We start from the raw sequence: 19,086 nt of genomic DNA, 5'->3' as shown, positions 1-19,086 counted from the left end.
GAGCAGAGCAGGCCAGTGGGTTCCACAGACAGCCTGTAATCTCTCCCCTGAAGATTACTTAATGTATTAGTCTTTTTTTCAGTTAGAAATGACTAATGCTGGGTTTGTACACTCTTTAGAAACTGTATTTGGCTTTTTTGCATAATAGGTTATGAATAATGGCTTCAGAGAACTAGCATTGAGTTATTTAGTGAGCTTGGCTTGTGAATAGTTCAGATTCCAAATAGTTAATCATATCCACTTAGATCAGAAGGTTATTTCTATTTCATTACATCCAGAAAGCTATTTTAAAATAGGTTTTGATCAAATCAATTAAAAGTTTTCATATTAACAATAGGTTGGTAGTGTAGAAATAAAGATTATATTAATCCAAGCAGTATTATTGCTATCTCTCTAAATAATCTGTTAGACTTTAAAACATATTCTTGTTTTAATTTAAACAATTCATGAATGTTGATGAATTGATATGTCAGTATAGTTTCTTTTGTTTTTTGTTGTTTTTTTTTTTTTTTTTTTTTTTTTTTTTTTGTGATCCTGGGGCTGATTCTCAGAGCCGTACATATATTACACAATTGCTCTCCTATTGAGCTATATACCTAGTCAACAGTATTTTTATGCTGGATTCTATGTAAAATAATGCTGGTCCTTACAGTCTCATAGGCATATCCTCATAGTGCTATCTTCATGTTGGAGGATATTTAGGGTTTCTGATTTATCCCAGATAGTTTTAGCCTAATATAGAGGCTCTGATCATGCACGTGTAGAGTGAACGCTAATGATAACTTCTTCTAGAAGACAGTAGGCCAAATTTTAGTATCCAGGTATATATCTTTTCTTTGGTTTCTTCTACCCCAGTCCTCTCTACTCCTTCACTACCACATCAACTTTGTAAGTTTCTTTGATCATTTATACTACTTTAGTTACAATCATACCAATAACCAAGAATCATGGGCAATCCAGTGAGAGGCCAGTAATGATGCCTGAGCAGACTTACTTATCTGTATGACTTGGCCTGCTAAGCTTAAGCTTCTAGGGATAGGTGTTAGTAATGCTGATGTGTCTGGGATAGACAAGAGGAGCAGCAGACAGTGACTCTGATAATCACTGAGGACTGATCCTGTATTTAGAATATGCCAAGATAGAAAGTGACAGGAACTGTAAGACAAAACAAAACCTTTAACCTGTACCAGTAGGTAGGTAAAGAAAATGAAGTGTTGATCCTTGTGTCTCTTTCCAACTGAAAGTATCAACCCTGGGGGCAGGTATGGATGAAAACGCTCTCAAAACAGAGAGAATTATGGAATGTATCAATTCATACAGTAAATCCCTATTATGGAAGCTGACCATTTATAAGAAGTGGTTTGTCTTGCAGAAATATAAGCTGTTTACTCTAGATAACTTTATTTTTTCTTAAAAATTAAGGACTGATTTACATACAGTAAAACATACAAGTCTCAATAAATGTTAAGAAATATATATATGTATATACATATACATATAATCAACAGTTAGATGATTATGTATACTGTTTCTAACACCCCCAGCAGATTATTCACATCTTCACAATCATAGTTAACTAATTTTCAAAATTATCATCATTTTTTTTTAGTTTCAATTATGTGTGTCTTTGTGTGAGTATATGTATATGTGTGTGAATACAGTTACCTGTGGAGGTCAGACAAAAGCATTGGATCCCCTGGAGCTGGAGTTAGAGGTAGTTGTGACCCACCTGAAGTGGGTACTGGGAACCAAACTTGGATCTTCTCTAAGAGCAGTAAGCACTCTTAACCACTGACCCATCTCTCCAGCCACCGTTGATTAGCTTTTACTGTTCCTGACTGAGTCATATTGAATCATGTAACAGACTGCACTCTTTCACTTAACACAATATGAGGTTCCTGAGAATCATGTGTTTGATTGTTATATAGTATGTTATTTTGTGTAAATATATCTACTAATGGACTTCTAGGTTGTTCCTAGTTTTCCTTTGTTGTGAATAAGCAAATTTTTATGAACACATGCATGTTTTCCTTGGGTATTCCTAGGTATATTTGGATGTAGGAGTTTCTAGAGTAGTTGTAGAATTGTGGATTCCTGCTGGCAATATTGAGAGTTCAAATTGCTTCTTATTCTTTCCAGGAGCTAGTATTTTCAGTCTTTAAATTTTTTTTGCCATTCTACAGGATATGTGGTGATATTTTTCTGTGATTTAAGATTACATTTCCATGATCAGAAGTTATACAGAACATATTTTCCTATGCTTGTTTACATACAGCTCTCTTGTTGAGCAGAGTACTTGCTCAGATATTGTGCCAGTTGTTAATTGTTTGTTGAAGATTTCAGTATTCTAAGTATATAATATATTCTAGTCTCCTTTATTTAAATGTTTTCATGCAATATATTTTGGTCATGTTTTCCCTCCCTCTACTCCTCCCAGATATTCCTCACTAGTCCTTTGTCAGATACGTGTTATGAATATTTGCCCACTTTGTGGTTTGTCTCTTTACTTTATTCAGTGTCACCTTTGATGAAATACAATTTTTGGTTTCTTTTGTGGTTTCTGACTTCTGTATCCTGACCAAGAAGCCTCTTCCCACTTCAAGGGCACAAGACATATTCCTATGTATTCCTCTACCAGCTTTATTTTGTAACTCTCTATGACCTATTTTTATCTAGTAAACGTTTTTATCTATAAAATTGTTTTCAGCATACATACCCAATACAAATAATTTTATTTATGGATAATATAATGTTCAATAACGTTCATATCAGCAAAAGACTTTAATCATAAATAAAAGGCTTGAGTTAATAAAGTGCAAACAGATCCCAGTGAGCATGCCTGCTAATAACGGAAGAGACCCTAAATTCATTCTAGTGCAATCATGTTTGTCTTTTCTTACCTAGCCCATGGAGGGAATGGGACCATCTGCGTTGGCAGGAACAAAAACCATCTCACTTTTGGTTGCTGATGCAGGGTCACTGCTTGCCCCATACTTAGCACCTAATTCCTAGAGCTGAGCTTGGCTCTGGGCTGACTGAGGTTTTGGCAAAGTTGCTGAGAATTTGACTTGGACTAATCCCTGGGGGAAATTTAATGATTCAGAGCATTGAAGTCCTTTGTTGTGAGGCTTTGTAAACTAGGTGGTGATTAAGCAGTTGGGGAAGATGGTGTTGTCCTAAGGGATAGATGATACCACGAGTCACATCAGAATTCCATTGACTCAAGATCAGCAGAGTCCTTGGGCCAGATCCCTAGGGCAACTTCTTGTAGGATTCGGTTACCTGCGTCTTAGCTGGTAAAGGGCAAGAATGACTTCTCCACTGGTGTCTTTTTCCCCACTTCAGCTATTTATGTGGATTATTGCTTGGAAATAGGACTTCTTATGTATTTTAAATTGGTTGTTTTTTAATTAACATGTATCTAAAAGACAGAGTTTTGTTTTTTGATTTGTCTTTATGGGATAACATAAGGAAGATGAAATTGGGCACAACAGAAAATTTTTCCCCTAGGCTGTTTTGGTGATTGAGAGAGGAATTTGAGAGACAAGGTAGACAGTGTGTATAAACTAGAATCAAAGTGTTGAAAGCCATGGCAAAGAGATTGCAGAGGTTTCAAAGCCCACATCTGCTCTTTGCAGGGCACCCTGATTAATTTCTCCAGGCATGAAGAGATCTTAACAGATAGCATCAGTGAAGAGGGGGAAGATCAGAAACAGTCCACATTCTGAGGTTTGCTTATGATTTCACATTAAATTTCAGAAGGAGTAAGGACTTTATCTGTCTTTGGTGAGCATATTTCTTAATAGTTGAACTTGCCAAAGCCAGTTTACCCTCATCTCTGCATTTCATTCTACTGATCTACCAAAACAGGACAGAATGCTGAACATGTGTTTGAGTGTTATTAAAAACTCGAATGTCTTTCAAAGATGAGATATTCTGTGAATGACTTTTTAGCATCTTTGAAATATATGTATCTTTGTAGGGACTAATCTTTTCTGTTTATTTGCAGAAACAATCTATCAACTAACAGATATGGTTTTTACCTTCTTAAAAAGGTGGACAAACTGGTAGAATAAGGATTATGGTCTGATAATTTGGCCAGAATCTTAGAGAATTGACCAAGAAAGTTTCGTTTGATGCCTATAATTACTTATTTTTTTAAATAGAAAGCAGAGGTAATCATAGTCACATCACATATTTACAATTGCTACATCTTCTTAATGAACTGTTGTTTCAGCTTCTAATCATGTGATAGGTTGACGTCCATCTTTTGATTCTCAGTCTATGAGTATCTTTAGTCCTGATGTTTATCTTAGAGACAAGAGCTGGTTCCATCTAGTTTTGTTTGGTTTTTGTTTTTAAGTCCAGTGAGCCTGTCTGTGTCTCCTTGTTGGTGAGTGAAGACCATTCGTAGTTAAGGCTATTACTGAGAGATGTTTACTAGTTCCTATTATTTTGATGATTACATTTCTGGTTGCCTGAATTATTGTTTTTGTTTTTGCTTTCTCATGCATTAGTGTTAGGGATTTGCTGATTTACTGTGTTGGATGGGATGGGTTCTTGCCTAGCTCTCCTTTTTTTGTTTATCCTTCTCATGAAACTAATTCTTTCCCCGTGTTTAGCATTTCTTTTGGTATCTTTTGCAGTACTAGTTTGATTGTCATGAACAGCCTTGGCTTGTGATTGTCTTGAAGTGTCCTTATTTTTCCATCAATTGTGAATGATAAATTTGCCGGATATAGCAATCTTAGCTGTTAGTTGCTTTCTGTACTTGGAATATGTCATTTCATGCTTTTCTGGCTTCAAGCATCACTGACAAGTGATCTGGTGTTACTCTGTCATTTCTGTTTTTGTTGGAGAGTTATTCTTTCCCTTCATATAGCATTTAGTATTGTTTATTTGATTTCTAATTTTTAGATTTTATTTTATTTTTAATTTAAATTTTTATTTAATTTTGAGAATTTCAAACATGAGTACTGTATTTACATCCTTTCCATCCCCCTCTTTCTTACTCCTCCCATGTTCCCCTTCTCCCTCTCTAATTATTGACATTTTCTTTAATTATTATTGTTATATATATATATATATATATATATGTAACCTATATCAATCCTCTATATCTGTCCTATCCTATTTATCATCTGTCTATATCTATCTATGGAACTGTCTAACAATCAATTATCAGGTAACTACTGAGTCTATAGAGCACTACTGATATATATATATATATATATATATATATATATATATATGTTTCTGGTTGTCTACTAAGGATAACCTATCAGGAATCTCATCCGTGGAGAACACTGATTCTCCCTTTTTCAGGCATTTTCTACAGCTCTTCATCTAGGGGTGAGTGCTTGCGAGCTTTCACCCATCTGAGTTGGCATGTTCACTGGTGTTGTCATAATGCAAGTCTTGTGTAATGTGACTTTATTGCTGAGATTTCATGGGTGCAGCTTCGCTGTCCTGTGTAGAAGACACTATCTCATCCCCTGGCTCTTACACTCTTTCCTTCATCTGTGATGTTCTCTGAGCCTTAGATATAGGGGTTGTGTGTTTTAGATTCATCAATTGGGGATGGGCACTACACCCTCAGTTATTCTCTAAATTTTGACCAATTGTGAGTTTCTGTAGTAGTCTCCATCTGCTGCAAAAAGAAAAGCTTCATTAACATTGGATGAGAGCTACACACACACACACACGCACACGCACACGCATACGCACACGCACATGCACACGCACACACACGTACACTCACTCATGGATAAGTGTTTAGAATATAGTTAGAAGTTATACTGGTTTAAGAAATTTGCAGTAGTAAGTTCTTCTCTATGGTCCATAACCTCACCAGCAACTGGTAGTTAGAAATTTACAATGCCAGGCATGAATTCTCTCCTGTGGATCAGACCATAAGTCCAATTAAATAGTTGTTGATTATCCCCAAAATATAAATGCTACTACTTATTGTACCACTGGAGACATCTTGCCATGTTGGTCATCGTTGTGGTTCATGGGCTTTACAGCTGGGTAGGAATACTGGCTGGTTTTCTAACTTGGTAGCTTACATAGCATCTTTGGATAAATTGAGAGGTAGTCTTCAGGAAGAGGCCTCCAGGTTAGCTCCAGATCGATTCCATGGATTCATAGCTTTGGTATTTTGATCATGTCCTGGAGTTCTTGATTATTGTGATCATTTTTATCTGGTTTTGTCCTCATTGGTACTTGAGTGTAGTATTTCTTTGACCTTGTACTTTATCCCTGATAGTCTTTCTTCTGCTTGGTTGAGTCTATCAATGCTGCTTTCTACTGTGTATTTTATTTGGTTGCTTGAGCTTTTTCATTTTTAACATTTCTAATTTCTTCCATCTAAAATATCAATTTCCTTGCTGACTCTTTCAAATATGTTGCTGATTTTCTCGTCCACTTTGAATTTTTCCTCTATGTTGCTGACTTTCCTCTCTAGTCTTCCTCCTCTGTATTCTTACTTTTTCCTTACTAAGAACATTAGCAAGTGTTTTTTATAAACAAATGTGCATTTTAGCTGCTGACCTGGAAGTTTAGCTGTCAAAAGGCCAAATAATCAATAGAAGAATCGGACATGGAGCTGGGAGGAGATAGAGTAGAGGGGAGAAACATTAATGAAAAACAACCCCAAAAGTCCTGATGGGTACAGAGTTAGTTATACAGCCTAATAAATAACCTGCCTCTAGAGAGTGACTAGGTTGAGGTTTTACTTCAATCAAATGTAACCTTATTTCCTTATCTGGATACGTTTGGGATCTGGGATTGTGCTAGGTAACAAAAATTCACTTGTTTCTCATCTGAACATCTTCATACTTGTACTAAAGTGGCCTCACTACACGCAATACATCTTTTCTGAGGAATACTATGCTGGTGACTGAAAAGAGATTTGGAATACAGAAAGGGCAAGCAGTTGACCTACAACTCTAGTTAAAAAACAAATAGTCCCTACCTAAATGCAGAAAATGGCAGCCAAAATAGCAATGTGAAAGCTTTGATTGCAGCATTAATTAAACATTTTAGTTTAAAAGGTTTTTTTTTTTTCCTGCTTGTGGCCTGGAATGAGCAAATATCTTTTAGATATAACTGAATATTTAACCAGAGGATCTACTTACCATCAATATATATGGAAGAGACAGCTTTCTATGGGTAGCAATAATATGGATAATTGAACTGTATGAATACAAAATATGTAGAGTTAATTAAGACTAATGTGCATCAGTGGAAAAAACCCTATTAGCATTCATTAGTTAGTCCTGTTTATGATTATTTGTTAACTGTCAGAAAGCTAAAGGCCTCATGCAAGCCAGAAAAATGAGTCATTCAGACTGTTTTTCTGAAACGCAACTATAGTACTTTACTTCAAATTTCCCCTTAATGTTGTTGTTGGTGGTGTAGTTTTTGAGACAGGGTCTCACATAGCTCAGACTGACCTTGAACTCCTGATTCTTCTGCCTTCCCTTCACATGGCTGAGTAGGTAATTTTTTAAGGCAGGCAGCAGTGTCTGTGAAGCAGTAATGCTAATGACAATGGAAACAAGAGTATAATCCAAATTAATTTCTTGAGAGTTAGTCCCTATTTGCCATTATTAGGTTGTTTTATAGTGAATGGTTGCCAGGTACTGGAAAAAGTGTGTGTGTGTGTGTGTGTGTGTGTGTGTGTGTGTGTGTGTGTGTCAGTTGGCTAGCCTGTGATTTTCAGAGGTTATTTTTTTAAATGTTGAGTTAGCAACAATATATTTGATAAATCTGTAATTTAATCAGAATTTCAATTTATTTAATGGGGTTTAAAAATCCTGAATTAGTATTTTTTTCTTTGAACTCAAAAGATTCTACCTGACAGTTCACAAAGCAATATTCTGACTTTCGTGATGTGGGCAGGGATTCAGGGAGGGAGTGTGATAAAACACTGAGAGAAAGATTCGAATGAAAAAAGTATAAATATAGCCTTGGTAAGAGTCAGCCCCCAGTGATAACTTGCTCAGAATCTTCCTTCCCCTGAGAATTGTATGATTTGATCATTCTTACTTACCATATTACCCAAAACACTTAATGTGGGTGGGCTGGATTTTTATTTAACATGATCATGTTAGTGGGCATTTAAACTTTAGACAAGATTTCCCATCTGGGGCTAGGAGCTAAGAGCTTTGTTTATTTGTGTATCTCTAGCACTCAGTGGGTTTGTTGTTTTGTACATATGAAAATACATTAAGTACTTGGGGAATAGGTTAATGATGGATGAGATGACCCCATTACTGTAGATAGAATTAATACTCTAACAGGGGGAAATCACATTTGTGGTAAGTGGGATATTATGTACAAAATTTGCTATAAACTTGGGTCTTTGGGGCCATTCTGCTTGGCTTTTGCCTATCCAAGTGGCTATTGCTTCTACTTTTGCTTGCAGAGTCCCGCAGCCTGAAAGCATCTTTGCCGAGATTACCCTGGTGATTGAGAATGCCTAAATTGTGGTGGATTAATAACACATTCCCAGTTTTTACTGACTGTCCATAGGCGAGTACTATGCTAGGAATATATTAAAGAGACAATGACTTTGTACTTACTTCATATGTTTAGAGTTGCATTCTGACCACCGAATATTGAGCTAGAGGTCGCCATCAAGGTTTTCAGCATCAACCCTCTTGTTATAATAATCAGCTAAGAACTCAGAGCTCCCAAACAAATGACATAAGCATCCCGTGAGGTGAGTGGGTTTGCTAGGCACAGTTTGCATATGAGGCAATTTGATTCTAAAGTGTTAGGTAACCGTCTCAGAATCTCACAGCTAGAAAGTAGTAGAGCCCCAGTCCAAACCCAACTTTGTCAGACTGCAAAACTGCCCAAAGGTAGAAAAGGATTTCCCAGCTTTTGATGGCACTCTGCTGGCTCTAATTTGTGTGCACAGTTTGCAGTGTCATGGGCTACTTCAGCTACACGATGGACTTCCTTCTAAGCATCACTTTCTTTTTTAGAAGTGCTGTCATCCCAGATGAACTGTTCCTTCTTTCAGGGATGAATTGCCTTATTGCTGTGTTGCCTCGTTTCTCAAGAGCTTGTTCAAGTTCTGCCTTCAGTAACCAATGGTCTATGATCAACTCCTCAGCTCCTCTTGAAGCTGAATGGAAGAATTTGCCAATGCTACTTGTGGCTACAAGGTTGGGAGAAGTCAGGAAATAAAATTCTGGGGCAGAAGTCCCCTCATGACTGCTTTCTGTTTTGTTCTCTGCAACACAGATTGAAGATGGAGGCAAGGCAGCCTTGTCCCAGAAGATGAGAACTGGCGATGAGCTGGTGAATATCAATGGCACTCCGTTGTATGGCTCCCGCCAAGAAGCCCTCATCCTTATCAAAGGCTCCTTCAGGATCCTCAAGCTGATTGTCAGGAGGTAAGGCACAGGTGCAGAGGCCATTGAAAAGTACTTGATTGATAATCTAGCCTCAATAAAGTGGCATCTCTAGCATTATCATCAAGAAGAGAGGTATTTTCTGTGAACAGAATTGTGCAGACAACTAAAGCAGAATGGACAAAGGGCTGTTGGTTCATATTTTGACACTGTCATATGCTCAGTATACCCCTTCAGATAAATGCTTCTTCCGGACTCAACTTATTCACTCTTTTGAGGACCCAGTGACTCAAAACAAGCAAAGCTTTATATAACCTAGCGGTTTTTCCTCTCTCCCCTGTCATTGTTTAACCATCACATATCTACAGAGATTTAAAAGAACTCTGCTGCCAGCCATGGTAAGCTCTCTGGATGCTATGGCGAATGCCAAGACAGAAATGTTACCTTATATAGTCTCACAGGTGAAAAAAGCATGTATGTTTCAATAAAAATTAATAATATAAAGAAGCAATAAAACGCTTCACAGAATTGTTTGTACTTGTTAAATAGATTGTTGAAACAGAAATTGTTAATTAAAGAGAAAAGAGGTCATGTCAGAATTCAGTAGGGTTACATTCAAAAGAGGAGGTAAAATTTGAGCTAAAGGGTAGGTGGGATTAGGGAAATAAACCATCAGAAATAGACAGATTTTGGCTCCCTAGCGTTACACAGGCAGAGGAAGGGCAGGGACACCATTGGGTGTGGTCACTCCAGGCTGCTGCCAAAGCATCTGCCTGCTCATGTGCCCTTTGAAAAAACGTTTTCGTTGTTTTTTGAGATTATGACATAATTACATCACTTCAGTCTTCTTTTTTCTCCCTCTAAACCCTCTCCCCTTGTTCTCTTTCCAAGTCATGGCCTCTTTTTCTGTGAATATTGTTTCTGAGAGCAGGAGAAACTGTCTTCCCTAGCGAAGAGCACACTAATCGGTTATCTAATACCAAATGGTCAGTTCTGAAAAGATAGACCTACAAACAACATTATATGAGGTTAGCAGGTTGTGTTTATGTATTTATAAACACACACACACACACACACACACACACACACACACCTTTTTATTGTGGTGCTGGGGATGGATATAAGGGCCTCCTGATGCTAGGCAAGTGCTCTCACATTTGAGCTCCACCCCCAGATCATTTCTTTCATTTTTCTGCAGTATCTCTACTTTGGGCTGCTAGAGCTCAGGCTTTTCCTTTTCGTTGGTCGGTTTCCTTTATCTTATACACATGCCTAAGTTTCTGCATCATTGTTATTATTAAAGAAATATTATCATAGTACATCATATCATATGGTTTAAATTATTTATAATATATTATTATTACAGGAAAAACGTGAATTACATTCCATGATATTTCTCCCTCTGGCTACTGCTCTTTTCCTCCTTTTGTTTCCATTCCATCTCAAAAGCAGAGTCTATCCTTAGTGCATGCACTTTTCTACCTTCTATTTAGCTTTCGAATACCTGCGGTCTGAACTTGATCTCTATAATTCAAATCGACAAAATGTGGCCTTATTCTTAAAACCAGTAGATTATTTTCAGTCTTCGTCATATATGATTTAAACTCCTATGTGAAACTCTGACTTTCAACATACTCTGTTTACTTCTTTGTGTCCTATTTTTTTGTCCATGTTGTAACCAGTTTTGTTTATGACTTGACCATCACTTTGACTGTGCCTTAAGCATTTTGTTTTCAGTATTTCTACCTTTTCTAACTTCATAATATGGAAATTATACTATGGAAAATATCACTGGTTCCTCCTCTTTCAATTTATATCTATATGTGGATGATTCTATCTCTTCTGTCCCAGACCATATAACCAATTTCCTCTTGGATATTTATATTTATTTAGATGTACCTATAGCATTTTAAGTTTAGTATGCTGTTCCAAGCCTAATACCTTATTTTCCACCAAAGCTCCCTATCTTGGTGACACTCTAGCAACCAAGTCAGAAGGAGAGCTATCATAAATTCTTCTATTGATCACATGTAACACTCAGACAATTTATCCAAACAATCGTTCCCTGAAAGAGAAATGATAACAGTTCAGGGTTACATGGGGCAGATTATATAGAATTCCATTGGTGTATTGCATGATCTAGTACCTAATATTAGCCATGCCTTTCCAGATATAGGCATCACGGTAAGTAATGCCTTGTACCATATAATAGCTATGTTATCACTGATTCCATCTTACATGAATGGAATCCAAGGCCTTGAATATGCTAGCCAAGTGCTCTCTGCTATTGATATATATCTTCACCACTTTGTATCAGTTATGATATATGTTTTAAGTAAGATTTCATGGGGGGGTCACTTGATAAGAGTTCTTGTTTAGTATCTGATGGGTTCCTGAGTGTTACTTCTTTGTTCTATTACATGGAAATTGTAATTCCTTGAATAGTGTTATTATTGTGAAGATTAAATAATACAACTTATATAAAATTCTTCTTACATAATTGTTTTTCCCTTCCAAGTACTAGCCAGACTTGATCGTGCTTAGCTTCCAAGATCAAGGTGGTTTGGCCATAGATGCATAATGCTGTATCAGGGAATCTCATTCCATTCCCTTCTCTGAGGTATAAAAAAAAGCATAACTGGAGTAGCCAAACACTGTTAGATGGGAAGTGCATTAGAGCTGTAACGTACATTGTACCCTAGTCTACAGAGTATGATTTGCTGGGAAACCAATTGGGTACGGCAAATATCTGAACAGAGAACATGGCTCTTGGTGAGATGCTGGTTGTAGAAAGACAGAGGCACTTTTACAATGTGAATATTATCAGAGAAGTTTCAAGGGATATGAGGATTTTGGGGTTTTAACCACTCATCCTCTCTTCTTTACTCCAGCGACACTGCCACTACAGAGAGTCACTTAGGAGTGGCTGTAGTTACAGCTTTGGAGATAGCAGGGACCTTTGGTTTGCATGGGCTGAAAGGTTCTGTGGCTCCCAGTACCTACATTTTCTACCCTTTTCAGCACCCCCACTTCAGCCCTTATTACTTGAGGCATTCCATGCATAATTTATGAGATGCTGCTGCCCTCTTGTGGAAAACTTCACCTTCCCTTATGGACTGCTGTGGACATGATATAGGAAGTTAGTTCCTTCTTGTTTAGTCCCAATTTCCCCTTCAGTTTATGAAAAAGGTCCGCAGCCCTACATTGCCCTTTAATGATAGTTAACTAAGTCAGAAATCCAGGTATCATTGTCAGACCTCCTCTTGCCTCACTCCCAAGGCCAAGTAAATTCAAGCCTTGACATGTCTAACCTGCTCTAAACCTCTGTTGTTTGGTCTTAATTCAATCACTCGTGTTTTCTCACCTGTACTATTTTGAGAGCCTTCCCACTGGCTTCTCAGCATTCAGTTTTATCTCGTTCCAATCAATCCATGCTCCAAAAAAGGCATCTGAGCAGGTCTATTTTCTACTTGAACAAAAATTAAAAATAAGAACCATAGAGCTGTGCTATTCTCAAAAGGTTTATTTTATATGGATAGAATATTTAACCACATTAGTGACATGATATTCATGAGCAATTTTTAATAGTTTGTTAATTATTTAAGAATTTCATTAATTGTATTTTGATCATATTCATCCTCCCCATCTATTCCCAGATCCAGACCCCAATTCCATATCCACCCAACTTTGTACCTTCATGGGTTTCTTTTTGAAAAAACATTGCTCCAAGTAGTCCTGCCTGTATACCCCTGAGTCTGAACCATTTTTGATCGATTAGGGGACATATCCTTAAAGAAAACTAACTTTCCCTTTCCAGGTAGCTATTGATTACCACTAGCTCCTCAGCTATGACTAGGACTTTGTGACTAAGTACCATTTTTAACTAAAAATCATGATATCTAAATATATAAAGAAAAACCTGTTAGCAGTAGAAAAAGAAAATTTATGAAAATGTCTGTATTGAAGACTTTGATATAACTTAGGCATGAAAACAAAGAACACCAAAATGCAAATACTTGGAAGAGTTGAAAGCATAAGTCATTCATTCTAATTAATACAATTTTAAAATGTTTCATTACTTTCAAATATTCATGTAACATCTAAAAATGATTGCATGTTATGCTGCAGAGAAAATATATGCAAATTCTTAGCAGCAGAAGTGACATTGGCTTTTGTTTCTGATGAGAATGTACAAATTTCCCAAATTTAAAAAAAAATCTTTTGCAACTTTAATATAGCAGAACACATTTATATGTAAATATCAGATCAAAGAAAAAATAGCAAACTAATAAAAATAATAGAGATGAGAGCATGACTTGTCAGAGCTTTGAGATTAGTATTCAGAAGTAAATTTATAACACTTGATATTTTATTAAAAATGAAGAATACAATTACATATCTACAAATCCAATATAATACTGATGCCAAGGGCTTGATTTGGGGGACTGGGAAGATGGATTAAATAGGTAAGCCTCTAGCAAATTTAATCAAGTAAACAAAGATGAATTATAAATAAAATTTAAATGATAAGTGACAAATAATATCATAGAAATAGTTTCTGGAATTAACTACAGATTATTATAATTATACTTTAGGAAATCTTGAAATCACAGAGAAATTTAGCATATTTACTTCAGTTTTAAATGCCAAAATAATTGAGAAGCCCTATAATGAAAGGACCTGAAACAGCAGAAACACTGAAAACAACAATAATAATTAAACGAAAATTTCCAGAAATACTTTAAGTTCACATACTTTCAATCAGTGAGTGCCTTCAAAGTTTTTGAAATAACCTAGACTCCATGACAATTTGATAGATCTGAAAATGTTGCAGATTTATTCCAGTTGTTTTTGAAGCCAGCGTCAGTTTGATACTACAACCTAATACCCTGCTCCCACACAGGATACTCTAATTATTGAGTTAGATGCAAAGTCCATAAATGTAGTTTTGAATTATAGGATGATAACAGCTCATTTTAAAAGCTAAAAGATTTTTTTTTGTGGAAAAAGGTAAAATCTTGACTCTTATACAGACTTAGAAATGAACATACATTAGTCTTTATTTAACTCTATTGACCAAATTGTAAAGTATTGAAATTAGTTTAAAGAAGTCAAAGAAGAAAAAATGTATTTTAAAAATAACACTGGACCACAATAACCAATTAGAAGCTGTACAAAGTAAGAGCTCCCACTCACACACTATCTAAACACATAAAACACTAAGGAGTACCCTTAAGAAGAAATGTGTATGACGTATAAAGGATATATATGGATGAAATTTAAAAACAAAACTTCCACTGAAAAATGTGTGCAAATACTTTTGATTATGTGAATAGCTAAAAGATATTGCATAAAGTGATTTTTAAATAGCTAATGATACAGCTCAGTGGTAGAGCATTTGTGACGCCCCAGGTTCAGTTTTCCATTCCTAGTACCACAAAGCAAAAAGCAAAGCAGAGCAAAGCAAAACTCAGTGGTAGAATGTGTACTTAGCACAAGACCCTTTGGCTTGGTGCTCAGTAGGAAAAAAAAAGTCTATTACAATAAAACTTAGAGGGGGAAGAAAAAAAATAATGGATAGAAACACATACTATAATGATAAGTTTGGGGGTTTTGTTTGTTTTTGTCAGATGTGGTGACATATACCTATAGGACCAGTACTTTTGGTTGTGATATTTGAGAGGCGGAGACAGAAGGATCAGGAGTTCAAGGCCAGCCTTAGGTATATAATGACGTCAAGACCAGCCTAGACTACAGGAGACCCTGTCTCAAAAAAACAAAACAAACAAAAACTAAGAAGTTATTTAATGAACAGTATTTTCACTTCCTCTAGTTTGGTTATTCCTCTATTCTATTGTGATATCCTTTAATTTTTTAATTTTTGAAGTTCAAAGTAGCGTTTGTCATCCTACTTTCCTTATAAATATTATCAGTTAGCCTCCAGATCATTTTTCCATTTGTGGTTTACACCTGATTTGCACCTGATTCATGCTCATCTTTTCTTTCACTCTTCTGATTATGCAAAGGATCTTTGTAGACAGAGTTTTCCCATCCCAACTGCCTGGTTTCAGAGGCTTATATATGAATAGCCTTATTCTGCCTTGCTATAGGCCAGTCTTTTTTATTAACCGATGAGAGTAATACATATTCACGGCATATAGAATGATTATCCCACAGCAGACCTTGCCACCTCCTCACTTTTGAGACAGGGTCTTATCCAGCGTGGTCTTGAACTCATGATTGTCCTGCCTCAGCCTCGAAGACCCTGGAATTACAAGCATGTAGCACCATGCTTAAGCTCTTGTAAGCATTTGAGTCAGCAATTATTTATTTAATGTCAGGCTTTTCCTGGAGTCTGTGAATTCAATCATGAAAACCTATAGTCTGTCTTGACCGGAGTTCCTCAGTCACTGAACACAGAATATAATTTGTGACTATTATTTCAGTTTTTCTAAGGAAGATGCGTAGATCCATTAGAGAAAAATTAATTAATCATACAATAGATGTTTTAGAGCTGGTACTCATTAGTGAGCATCACTTAGGAACTTGTTACAAATGCATTTTATTGGATGTCATATTAGGCCTACTAATCAAAAACTCTTGAGTAGTGGGAGCTATTCCAGTTATGAATTTTACTAAAGTTTCTAAATGAAAAGCCAGCAGTTTGGGAGCCACTACCTGGAGGCATCAGGGCTCAATTCTCCAGAATCCCTAGAGAAGAACTCAATACAACTCTGTAGTAACAACTTCTTCTCCATCTACTTTTCTCATACACCATTCTCTTCATTCCCATTCTTTTACATTACCAAAGCCTCAGTTTCATTTTCTCCTATGCTGTTGACCTCCCTTTGACCACCCTGGCTTGTAGTTTGCTTATCCACTCATCTAATCTGAGCTATTACATTCACTCATTATTTCAACTACCACCTCAGTGCTAATGAGTATATTTCTAATTCTCATCTCCCCTAAAATTCAGATTCATATATTCGGAAGACCAGTAAGAATCACTACTGGAAAATCTAACAGGAAATTCAAATATGTATAAATCTGAACTCATTATCTAGCCCCTTACACTCCCCCACTGCCAATAGTAGTTGATACATCTGAGTGGGAAACCCAGCAGTCATTCTCGACTGTAACTGAGAGCTGTTTGCCCTTTAGACCGTCCAAGGATCTTTATTCTTCTTTGCATTTTCTCTGTGACCACCCTAGTTCAGTCCCTCCTTATCTCTTCTCCAAACTGTCTCAAATCTGTCTGCCAAGGTATTGTTAGCACAGAGGCAAATCCAGAATATAGATTCAATTATATATCTGTCTGCTGCTGAAAACTTCTCAGTGACCTTCCTTGCCCAGTGGGCAGTAAGAAGAGTGAGCCATTTATCCCCATCTCTGCTTATACCTGCAACTTCATCAAGTATACCTTGTTGTTTATTTATTCTGTAACAATGAAGTTTTCAGGAATATCATGCTGATTATCAACTCTATGATTCTTCACTTTCTGCTTCTTAACAGAACTGGTAATTTCAATTTCATTCTCTAGATTCCTTCCTAGTAGCATTCACAAGCTTGAAATTACAGCCTCGGGGAGCCCATTTCTAGGATACCTTCTTTGACACCTTGGGTTGATTCAAGTAGCCCTTTCCTGCTCCTATAGAATTCTAATCATTATCACAATGCATTGAAAGAATCTGCTAATGTATTTTTCCTACAAGATTATACCAGAGTTTGGCAAGCCAGTCTAGCCTACCACATGTTTAATATAGCCTGCTAACTGAGTATTATTTATTTGTATTATTTGTTATTTTTATTATTTAAATATTTCATATATGTATATGATATGTCTTGATCATAACCACCACTCACTTTTCCCTCCAGCCGCCTGGTTTGGACCCCATCATCATATCTCCTTTGAAATTTCATATTTTCCTTCCTTTATTTTAACCCAGAGTCCAATTAGTGCTTTCTATATGTACATGGGTATGAGATCATACACTAGGGCATAAGGAACCTGCCTACCAGTGGCCACGCCTCCAACTCCCCAAAGAAAAGTGACTATCCATCTCCTAGCAGCCATCAGCTGCTAATAGGTCCTCCCAGCTTGGGGTGGGGCCTCTGGGAGCCCCTTCCCCTTCTATATTGGAAGTTTTAGCTGACTTGATCTTATGCAGATCTTGTGCGGATAACCATAGCTGCTGAGTTCATCTATGCAACAGCCATATCATGCCCAGAGGCCAGCGTTTCACAGTCTATCTACTCATCCTCTGGCTCTTAGATTTTTTTTCTGCCCCTCTTTTTCAATGTTTCCTCTTCCTTGGGGACTGGGAAATTGTTGATATAGGTATTCTATCTATGGTTGATCATACACAGATTTTTTTTCTCAGCATTTTCAACAGTAATGAATCGCTGCATTAACTATGGGCCATGCAATAAGAAGTTTCTCTGACCAAGGTTAAAACTAGCACAAATCTATGGATATAAACACAAATATTTAAAAGACAGAATGGTAACATGACCATTTAGAAAAACAGTATTATTAGGTTCTGCCCAAAGGCCCGTTACTTCTCTACCCATGGGTTTTCACCATGTATACATTACCTGGCATGAATTCCCTCCTGTGGGGAAGCTGAAAATCTAATCCTGAGTGTCATTAGTTACTTACCATAAATAGTCTCACAACTATGACACCATTGCACACATCTTGCCTAGTACATCAGTATTGTACCAGGACTGTATAAAATCATTAATATCTTTTCTCCCCCAGCAGCCTGCATAGCACCTTCCAGAACTATAGAAGCTAGCCAACAGTTCAAGACTGATTTTCTGTGTCCTGCAACAGAAGTGTGTGATGCCTTCAGTAATATGGTGGTGTTATCTAGTTATAAAGGGTAACCTAAAGCAAATAGTAATAGCCTATATTGTTTGGGGTGCCTCTGGGGCCTCCTTGACCAATAAATCATAGGCAAGTATAACCCATGTGGTTCAGAAATTTTTCTCACCCTGGACTACAAGAACCATGAAGGGTGAGGAAAGTCTTTATTCATTGTTGTATCTTTATCATGTAGTGTTATTCATAGCCACTTTCCTATATCAGGCTGTGTGCAATATTGTCTTAGGGTTTTTATTGCTATGAAGAGACACCATGACCACGGCAACTCTTATAAAAGTAAACATTTAATTGGGTGGCTTACAGTTAAGAGGTTCAGTCCAATATCATCATAGTAGGACATGGCAGTGTGCAGGCAGACATGGTATTGGATAAGTAGCTGAGAGTTCTACATCTTACACAGGCAACAGGAAGTGGTCTGTCTCACTGAAGGTGGCTTGAGCATATATAAGACCTCAAAGCATGCCTTCACAGTGACACACTTCCTCCAAAAAGACCACACCTACTCCAACAAGGCCACACTTCTTGATAGTGCCACTCCCTTTAGGGGCCATTTTCTTTCAAACCACCACAAGTGTGTGTGTGTGTGTGTGTGTGTGTGTGTGTGTGTGTGTGTGTGTACATGTATGCACACACGCACATGTGTGTATAAATACACACACACACATATATATATATATATATATATATATATATATATATATATATCCCTGAGTCTTTCCTACTTCCCTATAGTAGGATGTAGAAAAAAATTCCTCAGTCTACCTTAGTTTATAAAACTTAAATATAAAAGTGGACATGTATATCACACCCCGGTTCCAAAGGCTCAGGGAC

The 19,086-nt window shown here is 36.9% G+C and overlaps 1 protein-coding gene across 1 annotated transcript in view; it reads left to right on the top strand.

Annotated features, from left to right (window-relative positions):
• Positions 1–8,420: 8,420 nt before the first annotated feature.
• Positions 8,421–19,086, top strand: part of Shroom4 (shroom family member 4) — a 101,932-nt gene continuing 91,266 nt past the window's right edge. Inside the window, exon 1 of the mRNA XM_028894037.2 lies at positions 8,421–9,410. Within this exon, the coding sequence (XP_028749870.2) occupies positions 9,295–9,410 (116 nt within the window). The 5' untranslated portion in view covers positions 8,421–9,294. The remainder of the gene's footprint in view (positions 9,411–19,086) is intronic.

Source organism: Peromyscus leucopus, chromosome X (assembly GCF_004664715.2).
Source record: "Peromyscus leucopus breed LL Stock chromosome X, UCI_PerLeu_2.1, whole genome shotgun sequence".
Taxonomy (NCBI): domain Eukaryota; kingdom Metazoa; phylum Chordata; class Mammalia; order Rodentia; family Cricetidae; genus Peromyscus; species Peromyscus leucopus.
This window is presented reverse-complemented; position numbering and strand designations above follow the sequence as displayed.